Source organism: Euleptes europaea, chromosome 10 (assembly GCF_029931775.1).
Source record: "Euleptes europaea isolate rEulEur1 chromosome 10, rEulEur1.hap1, whole genome shotgun sequence".
Taxonomy (NCBI): Eukaryota; Metazoa; Chordata; class Lepidosauria; order Squamata; family Sphaerodactylidae; genus Euleptes; species Euleptes europaea.
Genome location: NC_079321.1, coordinates 78,575,718 through 78,587,762, shown reverse-complemented (window position 1 = coordinate 78,587,762; position 12,045 = coordinate 78,575,718). Strand labels below are relative to the sequence as shown.

Below are 12,045 nucleotides of genomic sequence, written 5' to 3'. Positions count from 1 at the left end.
CCTTGGAAGGATGGAAGGCTGAGTCAGCCTTGAGCCGGCTACCTGAAACCGACCACAGTCGGGATCGAACTCAGGTCGTGAGCAGAGCTTTTGACTGCAGTACTGCAGCTTAACACTCTGCGCCATGGGGCTCCTAACAAATATTATCTCCCTGGTTATTGATAAGGTTGGCATTAAAATTTATAAAAAAGCAATTGTCTATAAATTATGTATCATTTTATAATCTTCTTCTTCCATACTTGTCAAATTTGGCCTTACCCTTCCTCTGTCACAGCTTTGCTACCCTTCTCCACTCTCTGATGCACAACATATTTTATGGATTATCCCAATGCAAGGGGAAGAAAACATGGCATACTTAACACTTCCCGTCCCTTTCCAACCCTTTCAATTCCCACACAATCATGACATGTCACACTCTAACCTTTGCAGGACTTCAGAGCATGGTCAATCCTTTGTTTCCCTGTGATTAGATAACAGCATTGCCAAGGTAAGTGGTAATCAGTGAGGAAGGGGATTGTTGCCAGCATCCCGTAGTATGCAGGCAGAGGACGTGTATTCCACAGTTGGGCCAAATTGGTGCATGTACAATTTGTGAGTAGAAAAATCAATCTATACTACAAGAAAGCAATTGCACATTTTGATGTACATAAATCTCTGAAACAGGATGTATGCCTGTATATCACCTGGTAACTCTAACTAAGACAGAACAGAACCAAAGGATTGATTCAAATTTCATTGCCACACTGCATTTAGGCTTCAACCACATACCATTAGACACTACCCTATTGTCATGCTACCTAAATCATTCCATCTGCTACTGATCCCCTTTTTCTATACACTACAGTGCCTTTTAAAAAAAACAGTAGATGAAAGAACCATAGGGTTGCAGTGTTTCCATGTGGAGATGCTCATGTAATCGCCTTTAAAAGCTGTATCTCCAAACACAAAATGTTAAATCCGATGCAACCCTGAAGCAGGCTCTAGCATACCATTGCAAAGCGGTGGCTTCAAAATCCCATATTTATATATCCAAAACAATAAATTGCAGAGTAGAATGGATGCATTTAATTTCCTAGCCAGTGTGGTTAAGAGTGGTGGTTTGGAGCGGTGGGCTCTGATCTGGAGAACCGGGTTTGATTCCCCACTCCTCCACATGAGCGGCCGAGGCTAATCTGGGAACTGGATTTGTTCCCCCACTCCTACACACGAAGCCAGCTAGGTGACCTTGGGCAAGTCACAGCTCTCTCAGCCCCACCTACCTCAGGGTGTCTGTTGTGGGGAGGGGAAGGGAAGGTGAAGGTTTGAGTCTCCCTTAAGTGGTAGAGAAAGTTGGCCTATAAAAATCAACTCTTCTTCTTGTTGTTCTTCTATTGGTCTACAGAGCCTTGCCAACTTCCTGAATGCATCGTTCTCTCCTGCATATTCCAGTGGGAAAGGCCAATATACAAGAAGAAAGGGGCAACCATAAAAATAAATGGGCTAGACCCTTTCCTGGTAAAAAAAAAAAAAAGCCTAAAGCAAGGGTCCCCAAAGTGGTGCCCATGGGTGTACCTTTGCACTTTCCAACACCTTTTCTCCCCCCCTCCCCTAGTAGTACACTTTACTCCAACCACCTGCCCAGACTTTCTACTCCAACCACCTGGCCAGACTTTCCTGCCCTCATCAACTGCACCACCCAGTTCTGCCCCCTTATCAGCTGCCCCCTGCATTCCCCGCCAATTCACCCTGCCCCATTCCCTCCTTTCATTGTCAGGACACCATTTTGGGTTGTGCAACCTGAAATGCCACTGTGGCTTTTTTATGCCACAGTGTCTGCACACACATACTAATTTTTATTATGAATAAAAATTTTATAAATATATAACAAACTATTTTTCCCTTTCTAAAACTAGAACTCAGGGGCACACAGGTAAGCTGCTGGGCAGCGGAGTCAAAAAAGACAAAAGAAAGTACAAATAATGCATAATTTGTGTAACGAATGCATTGCCCCAAATTATAATGATAGCTGCTAGATTAAGGCCGCAATCTCAAGAACAGTTACTTGGAAGTATGGCCCATTATACAAAACAGAATTCTGCGCAAACATGCATAGGATTGCACTGTAAGCGGCTTTAAAATGACACTGAACAAATCAATGGAAGAAAGATACATCCGTGTTTATGATCCATGATGGCTAAACGGAACATCCATGCTCAGAGGCAGTGTACCGCTGAATACCAATTTTGGGGTGGCAACAACAGGTTTAGCCTCTGCTTGTAGGCATTCTAAAGATATCCAGCTGGCCCTTGTGTGAAACAAGATTCTGGCAGAGATGGATTTTGGTCTGTTCCAGCAGAATTCTTCTTGTGTTGTTATGAGTTTGGAATTTCACTTGTCATTTGTTTGATGTTTTTTTACAGAAGAGGTTTTTTTTAGGCTGTGCCAGGAAACTGAACTAAACCCCTCACCTTCCTTCTATCTCTCTTTTTTAAATTACTGTAATACATTCATTTTTTGTCTTCTCTTTTTCAGAAAAGCAGCTCTTGCATATCAGGATACTGAATGACTAACTTTATAAAGGTCATAGTCCAAACCTCACAAAGGTTGCTCAGCCTAATGTGTACAATACGGAAGCACAAGCAGGTTTGTGTCCCAACCCAATTAATTAGGTTAGAGGCTAAGTGGGGGTGATTCTCCTGGGTTTCAAATTCTTAACTCGGCACAATTGGTCTTTAAAAATTTTTTACAAGCTACTTGCTTCAATTTGACATAGAAACAGAACAAGTTAAATCATGTATGGTTACATGGATGCAAAACTTTGAGGAAGGACTCTCTCTCCAACAATGGGAAACTTTATGGATGAAAGACATAGAATTTACAGCCCGCCAAACATTAAGAGAAAATTGATATAAAATGTTTTATTGGTAGTATATTACTCAAAAAGATATCAAGAAAATGAAGAAGAATTATAAAGGGAAATGTTGGAAATATAAAGAGGTGAATGGTACTTTTTAAATTTTATTTTCAAAAAAATATATCTTATAATTCATGCTAAGATATATTATGATAATCACCATTCAGTGCGAACTATTAAATCACTACTTTACTGCTAATAATTATTGCTATCATATTGTTTATGATATCATGTTTATTATATTATAGTCTATGTATATATGGGTGCTTTCACACATCCTGAATAATCCTGAATTTCAATGCACTTTAACCATCGTTTGCAAGTGGATTTTACCATTTTCACATAGTACAATCCAGCTGCAAAGTGCATTGAAAGTGGATTATTTGGCATGTGTGAAAGTGACCTAGATTTCTCCTTTTCCTTGATGTAATTGCTGCTGGGATATGGCTTTTATTTTTCTTCTGTTCAGTTCATATATTTTTAAAAATCTTTTTAAAAAATGCTTCTTATTTTCCTCTCACCCAGTTTTTTGCCAGTTGAAATGGTGGCAGGGGTGGAGGTGACTAGAGAAAACCAGTGGCACAGAAATTGGAAGCTCCTTCTTCCCCTCACAGCACCAAGCAAACAGGCACTTTTACAGGGAATTCCCCTGATGCACGTCTGACTGTGAATCTGGTGGCATATCTGTGACCTGACACAGGTTGGACATATTGTGTAGTTATGCCTATGCCCTAAGAGTTGTGATCTGAACAATAACAAGCCCTGAGTGGCAAACTGAGTGGCTCACTCTGCTGCAGCAGTGTGCCCAAAAGGCTTATGGGATGCTGTCAGAAAAAGTAGGAAGGGATTGTATTCTCTTCATATCGCCAACAGGGAATGCAGCCTTCTTTCACCTAGGGCTGTTGGAAAAACAAATTCGGTATAGTTCGGATTCAGCCGAATTTGGCCCGTCTGGATTCGGGATATGCCAAAGTCCGAACTCCCCCACTTTGGGTCCGTGCAATTCGCCGCGAATTCAAAGTTCGGCAGAATAAAGCCATTAAAAACACAACAGCGCCTTTCCGCGGCTCCGGAGGGGCATTTTTGGGGGTAGAGGTCCCAAACTTTCAGCGGAGCTTCAAAGGACCCTTCTTGCAAGACCCCCCAGGTTTTGTAAAGATTGGGTCAGGGGGGGCTGAGATATGGGCCCCGAAAGGGCCCCCCCACCCTTAATGTGTGCACCTCTGAGCAGAGCTTGCCGCCCACGCACAAAGCTCCCAGCCCCGACAAACAGCTGAGCTGTGGGGAGCAAGGGCGGGGCAGGTGTGAAGAAGTTTGCAAAGCAACACAACTGCAAAGCAACACAACCATGCAAAGCAACACCTGACACCTGGGAATTTGCAAACCATGGAAAGTGACAGAGGCAGCTAGCTATGCATAATGAGCAGGAGGGGGTGGAATTTCCCCTTTTGCATGGGACTCGGGACCAGGCAAATGCATTCTTTAAGTCACCATTTGAAAACCAGTTTTGAGCAAGCATCAAAATAGATCTAACCGATCTTATGAATGAGGGAAAACCTGAGGACACACAACTGAAGCCCCCCCTCAAACCAGGGAGAGAGAGACTCGAGGGGGCACACACACCCCAGGCAGAACGGGCGAAAGCCCCCTTTGACTTCCCCCCCCACCCACAGAAACTGCTCCCTCCCCCCACACACACACACAGGAGAAAAATTATAGATTAAAGCCCCCAAAGGGGTCTTACTGTGGCTGTCTTCTGTTCCATCAGGAGGGGCTGGGAGGACTGGGTAATCCAATATGATTCTATTTAAGCACGGGAGGTTTTGCCTTGGATTTGCCGCTCTGGAGATGCATACAAGATTGGGTGATCCATTCATCCCAATAGGGAAAAGGGGAAAGCCCATATCTCGGGACCCCCTGATCCAATGTTTACATAACTTGGAGGGTCTCTTAAGAAGGCTTGTCTGAAGCTATGCTGAACGTTTGGGGGCTGCACCCCCAAAAATGCACCCCCTGCAGCCATGGAAAGAGAAAAGGGGGGAGCCCATATTTCTGCCCCCACTGAACCCATCTTTACAAAACTTGGGGGGGTCTCTTAAGTCTCGTCTGAAGCTGTGCTGAAAGTTTGGGGGCTGCACCCCCAAAAAAGTGCCCCCTGCAGCCACGGAAATGGAAAAGGGGGAGGGAAAAGGGGTGGAGCCCAAATCTTGGGACCCCCTGACCCAATGTTTACAAAACTTGGGGGGTCTCTTAAGAAGGCTCGTCTGAAGCTCCCCTGAAAGTTTGGGTCTCTACCCCCAAAAATGCACCCCCTGCAGCCACGGAAAGGAGCAAATGTGCACACGCACCCCCCCACGAGGATTTCTCTCTCTTTCTCTCCCCGGCTGGGCCGCGCAGCAGCTGATTCCTCCAGTACTCAATCCTGACTGATTGGCCAGAAGAAGACCCAGCTTGGCCACCGATTGGCCAGGGGAGAATGCTGCTTACTGACGGTTATGCTGCTGCGCCCCGAATTTGCCGAATTTATTAGTGAACTCCCGAACTCGCTGAATTCGGCTCCCCCATTTTCCCGCCATTTTTGAGTTCGGTTCATCCCGGACTAAAACCGCCAAATCAGGGGAAATTCGGGTGTTTTTGGGTTCAGGCCGAACCGAATCGACAGCCCTACTTTCACCTACAGCAGAAATTGAAGCAGGATTCATTGCATCAACTAGAACAGCAATTGCTGGACACTGAAGTGGACAGCAGACAGCTAGCAAATTGCAAAGCAATATCCCCCGAGAGTGGTTTAATTTTTTAAAAATTTCACAGTAAGTATTGTTTTCAGTTTTCAGGCAAATTTCAGTAAAATACCAATATAACATTTGTGACGTAATTATGGGTGACTACCATTTGTGTTGAAGCAGCATGCAAGCTGAGTTATAATGAACTCTTCTGCAGACCAAATTCCCACTTAGGTATCTAGCAAGGACTGTTCTAAAGAATGCTTCTTCACACATATCGGATGGATAATTCCAAATCAATCATGTTCTATGGAAGCAGCAAAAAAGAAAAGAAAAGCAAAGCTATGGTGTTTATCAAGGCTGGCTGGCTGTTTATCACCAATACTGCAATCTTGCTATCAGCTTTGACCATATAAATCCACTGGACAATAACATGACTAACCAGGCTTCAAGCCACATCACCACGTAGTGCATGAAGAAGAGGGTTTAAAGTCTCCAGAAAAGATCAGAGCTTTTGTTCGTGAATCACGGAAGTTTGATGAGTGCCGTGGGGTGACTCCAAATGTCGTTTCAGGTTGCTCAAGGTTTGGAGTGTTAGAACACTGCTGCATCTCATGTTTTCTTTACAACATTTTTGATGACAACTAGGTTAGAGCTCTTCCAGAACAAGTAAACATGCAACCAGAACATAGGGCTGCCAACAGTCCTGGAGAAAAATGTCCTGTTTCTTTAACAGAGACTTGAGAGGACATTTACCAGGTGAGGCTATTTACCTCCATGGCATGAAAAGCTTTAGTTGCTCATTTCCACACTTTAAACTTCTATTAAAAGGACAAAATATTTTTTTTATCAAGGCCTGTTGGCAACCCAGCCAGAGCTAGATTACACACTTTCTTCTCAAGGTCCCATATAAATAGAAGTGCCAAAAATAACTTCTCTGTTGTCTGATTTCTCATCAAGATATGATGAAGAGAAGCTGTGCAACATACCTTGTACTTTTGTCAAATCAGGACTAGACACCACGGATCCTTACTATGGAAGATCACTCCCATAATCTCTATTTAGTTATCATTTCTCACTTCACCCCCAATGCAGGTTATAATATATTTTAACCCGCTTTATCTCTCAACTATCCCTGTGAAGCAGGGATTAATTTATCTGGAACAATGCAGACATAATCAGTAACACAGATTACAATCCCTACATCATCAATAAACATGCATTAGAAGAGTGGCGAAATCCAACTTTTTCTATGGTTGGCTAACAGATGCTGAGAAATAACTAATTCACATTATATAATCTTACATCAGAATTCTCAGGTCTGATGCATGTGGTACAGCATGATGACTGGTGACAGCAGATCCCCAATTTCCGGGGAACTCTTTGAGTGTAGAATTTGAATTGAATGGTTTTGCTCTCCCCAGTATGCGTGTGCCACCTCATTCGGAGCAACTAATTTTTATAAAGAGAGAGAGAGGCGCTGGGTTTAATCTCTAAATCACTGGTTCCCAACCAGGGGTCCGTGGACCCCCAGGAGTCCGCGAGAACTAAATTAAGGTCCGCGAAACAAAGTTATAAACCCATAATAAATATTTTCAATTAAAAGTTCTCTATTAGAAAAATATAGATTCAAATATTATTCTAAGCTTAATGTTTAACTAACAGTTATGATTCAAGTTGATTTTCAAATTCTCGGAATTTTTATTGTGAACCTTGGGGTCCCTGCACCGAACAAAAAAGTCCTAGTGGTCCCTGGTGAAGAAAAGGTTGGGAGCCACTGCTCTCAAGGAAGGTCCTCCTGTCCTCTGTCCTTGGGCTCCGCTTCCGATGCCCGAGTTCATTGTGATGGACGTTGAGAGAACTCCACTACAGGGGTGCGCTGATGCTCATGCTATTATTATTATTATTATTATTATTATTAATTCAAGTATTCCCAGGCTGAACCAAAGCCCTGAAAACCAAGGCTAGTAAACGGTGGCCGGGAGCACGCCCTGCACTCCATCATCGAGCACCGGCTGAGCGCGAGCGGGGGCCAGCGGCCGGAGCCCTCCGTCGCCTCCACGCCCGACAGGAACCGACCCCCGACCCGATGCAGAGGCGGCGTCTTTCCGGGGTGCCTGAGGATGGGCGCCGCTGCAGCGATGCCCTCGGAGGTCCCCAAGTGGCCGTTTCGCCACCGGCTGCCCGGTCTGCAGGGCGACTTTCTACCCTCCCTCCGGTTGGCACCTCCCGGTAGCCCTCGCAGGGAGGGCCGCCTTGCAGTCCGCCTTGGCCGCCAGGTCTCTCCTTACCAGGGAGAGGGCTTTGTAGGCGTTGGGCTCCTGCGCCGGGCCCCTGGGCGCCGCCTTCCCCGCCTCCTCCGCCAGCTCCAGGGCCGCCAGCACGGGCGCCGCAGCCGAGCTCGGCCGCGCCGCCCCGTCGCGGCTGCTGCTACCGCGGCCACTGAGGGGCTCCTCCTCCCTGCCGCTCGCCATCGTCCCCGCCGCGCGTCTCGCCCGCCGCCGCCCGCCGCCCCTGTTAAGAAGGGCCGCCCGGCCGGCCAGCAGCCCCGGTCTCCGCCCCCCTCCCCCGGCCTTCGGGGGCGAAGGGGGGGCCAGGAACCCGACGGCTCGGACTCCCGCCTAGTTTTCCTCAGTCGAGGGGGTTTCCCCCCTTTCCGATCTGCGTGTGTATGACTCTATAGCATGACACGAGGGGGGGGGTCGCCGTTTGCCCCGCGAAGAAGCTTTAGAGGGGGGGGGGGAATTCCTCTAAAGTAGATTAATGTGTGATTTCTTGGAAGAAATGGAATAATAGACTTTGCAGGAGGGTGACCGGGTTTGTTTACAGGCGAAAGAGAAGATACAGGTTCCTCTGCAGGGTTTTTCTTTGTGTGTGTGTGTGTGGTGGGGGGGGGGAATAAAACCCTTCTGCCTTCTTATTGACACATCTTTTTCCAGAACTCAACCTTATTTACACAACTTTTTCCAGAACTTCAATTCTAGGCTAAAGTAAAGCAAAAGAAATATAGCAGCTGTACAGTTGAGTAATTATCAAGAAACTATTTGTGAGAACTATTACTTGTTGCCTCCCCTTCCGTAGCGGAGACTTCAGAGCTACCTGTTGCAAGTCCTTTCCCACAGACTTAACTTTGTTACATTTTTTCTGCTCTGCACGGTTACCTGGAAGTCAGCCCCCCCAAATTTAGCAGGGCTTTCTGCGGAAGCAGGCTTAATATGCTTAGCACACATAGCTTCAGCATACATATCCAAATCAAAGTTATGAAAACAGACTTACCGTTCCCCCTTAAAAAATACGGCCCTTTGTCTGATCCTCTTACTTTCTGTGGGTGTTTTAATCCAACAGGAATCGTGTTTGCTTTCTGTTTGTTCCTTTAATGCTATTTTGTGGGCATCGCAGTCTGAATGTGCACTGTGAAAGGTTATTTTTTATTACAGTACTACCAGCAACAGCATCTACCATAAAGTGCATTTTCTTTGCCTGTCCGTCCGTCCCCTCCCATTATCCTTGGCTCTTCTCTCCTTTGTATGGCCTCCCCAGTGCCAGAATTACATATAAGCTAAACAAGCTATAGCTTAGGGCCCACTATCTTGCTCCCCCCAAAAAAATTTAAAGGAAAAAAAAAACCTGGATGTACATTTCCAAAATATAAGATAAAAAAACAAATAAAATAAAACCTACATACAGCAACAGTGTTGTGTTGTGAACTTTATTTCAGTTCAACAATTACTTTGATAAAATACATATTTTGTTATGTGCAAATGGCTTTAGATACCTATTGGGTCCATAAATTACCATATAGTATATATTCAACACAAAAAACAGCGACAATTTGCTGTTGACAAAGGACAGCTGGACATATAAAGGGCCCCATTACCTTCAATAGCTTAGGGCCTCATCAAACCTAAATCTGGCCCCGGGCCTCCCCTACACACATACATCCCATATAAGAGCCAGTGTGCTACAGCAGTTAGAGAGTTGGACCAGGATCTGGGAGACCCAGGTTCAAATCACTGCTCTGCTATAGAAACTGCTGGGTGATTTTTGGCCAGTCATACACACTCAACCTAACCTACCTCACAGGGTTGTTGTGAGGAGAAAATGGAGGAGAAAAAGATATAAGGGGGCCCCATAAGGGAGAAAGATGGGGTCTAAATGAAGTAAATATAAGAGCTATGCATTTCTTAGGGTAGAATAATGCCTTACTGTGTAAAAGGCCATGTACAATGTTGGGGTTGAATATACACATGCTGAAATTATTAGTGAATGTTCTCTTACATTAAATCACGTAGACACCTATCAGCAGCCCATATTTAGAATCATAGAATTATAGAGTTGGAAGGGGTCACCAGGGTCATCTAGTCCAACCCCCTGCACAATGCAGGACATTCACAACTACCTCCCCCCCACACACACACACACCCAGTGACCAGAAGATGGCCAAGATGCCTTTGGAAGTGATAGTCAGCAAACTGGCTTTGTGGGAGGAAGACTAAAATAAGCCAATGACTCCTGCATAAGATATGTTAGATATTTTCTGCCAGCTTTTGTTAAAAGGACAGTTGCGGGAAGGGGGGGGACTATGAATATTGTCACCAGCCAGCTACAAGAAGCTTGCTTAACTCTCTCATATTCATTCTACTGTTGCATTTAGAAATGGCATTTAGAGTTGCAGAAATTATAGCCTGTTGTTCTTATGGGGCTTAAAAATGGTTTTCTCTTTAAGTATTGATCAATGCATGCAAATAATTACAGCTGACCTTTATTTATGACAGAAGGATAGCTTTTATCATTGCCCACCTTACTCTTAGCAGACATGATTCTGTTTGTAGCAGAGGGGTGAAGATTAATATCATTTTGCCATAGACCAAAGTTTGCATAACAGATACCAAAGCAGAAAGCTAAAGGCTCCATCAAATTGTGCCACAGTTAAAGATTCAGAATTGTGGTTCTCAAAGTAAAGCAGCTCTGAACTTCTGTTCTCGGAGAGTAAAGTAGTCAGTTAACACTCTGTGGTGTGGAACATGCAAAAACTTCAGTTAATTTATGCAGTGCAACATGCAACTTTATGTCAAATAGGTCTTATAATGAGACATTTTCTTGTAACACATTGAATTACTAGGAAGAGGCACAGTTATCTATGTAAGCAAAAGAAACACATGATTTAAAAGACTTATTTGCTATCTAAAGAAGTGACTTGTTGCTAGAAAGGGGATATGGATCATCTGAAAAGTCATCTTTATATCTCTGAAGTATGGTCTGAAGACACACAACTCGGCCACCTTGCTCAAGCTGAAGAAGTCTAGTGCCCAAATGAGAGAGTGCTTGAGAACCATAAGCGGGCTGCCAAATTCCACAAAGGCAAGATTAACAGTGCAGTCCTAAGCGTAGTTTCATCCTCCTAAATCAATTGAAGTTGCATCCTCCTAAATCAACTGAAGAATATCAGCCTTCTTCTGACAGCGTCAACCCTCTGATCCTCACTAGCAAGGCTCCTTGCCTCTATCTATGCCTGTTTCCATGAAGATGAACCTGAACCTCTACCCCACTATGCTTATTTCGCCTAAAGTTCTGGCACTACATTCCTACACTCTTCACACACAATATCTGACTCATTTATTCAAAGTGTTGAATTGCTACCCAACCTTTACCAGAGCAGGATGCTACCACATCGGATCATACAATTAATTGCACATAATTTTTAAAAGCCAATATAGAAAAGAAAAGGTTAACTTTCATTAGTTCATTGGGGATGGATGAACTAGTTAACCAAAAAAGGGATTTATTAGCTAGAGACTAAAGCACGTAGTATGTAGGTCTGATGTTTCTGTTGTTATTACTTAAATAGATGGTTACACATTCCCTCCCACACTGGTACCCAACTCCTCTGCTCTGTCTCTGCTTACTCACTCCTCACACTCTTTCCTCCTCCCATCACTCACGATCTTCCTTCCATCCTCCTTGCCAAACCACTTGCCTGGCCTTTCCCCCCGCAGTTGTAACTCCATCTCCACTGCCCACCTTGCATCTCTTACGGTTTCTCATCTCCATCATCCTCTCTCCACTCTTCCTTCCCCCCCCCCCACAGCTTACCTGCTTTTTTTTTGCCATCTCTTTTTTCTTATATGCCTCATGAATTTTATATTGTTTCAGCACTCTGAACCAGGAAGCAGAAAGATGAATGGGCAAATCAGTTACCTATGATAATAATTATTGAGACTGATGGTGAACTTCTGTTTCCATACTTACAATACAGTGTCTGCATTTGCAGTCAGGCATGTGCAGGCATCCTCACGTGATGAAACTTGAAACAGAATGATGATGGAGTTATGTTTGTCCCTGCTATTATAGCTTAGTGCTATGCAACTCTGAAAACAACACTTTTAACCCTTAGAAGCAAGAAATTAGGCCTCCCGCTTCAACACAGAT

At 44.5% G+C, this 12,045-nt stretch overlaps 1 protein-coding gene across 1 annotated transcript in view; it reads right to left on the bottom strand.

Annotated features, from left to right (window-relative positions):
- ENPP1 (ectonucleotide pyrophosphatase/phosphodiesterase 1) overlaps positions 1–8,090 on the bottom strand; it is a 66,174-nt gene extending 58,084 nt beyond the window's left edge. The window contains exon 1 of the mRNA XM_056856233.1: positions 7,908–8,090. Within this exon, the coding sequence (XP_056712211.1) occupies positions 7,908–8,090 (183 nt within the window). The remainder of the gene's footprint in view (positions 1–7,907) is intronic.
- Positions 8,091–12,045: the final 3,955 nt, after the last annotated feature.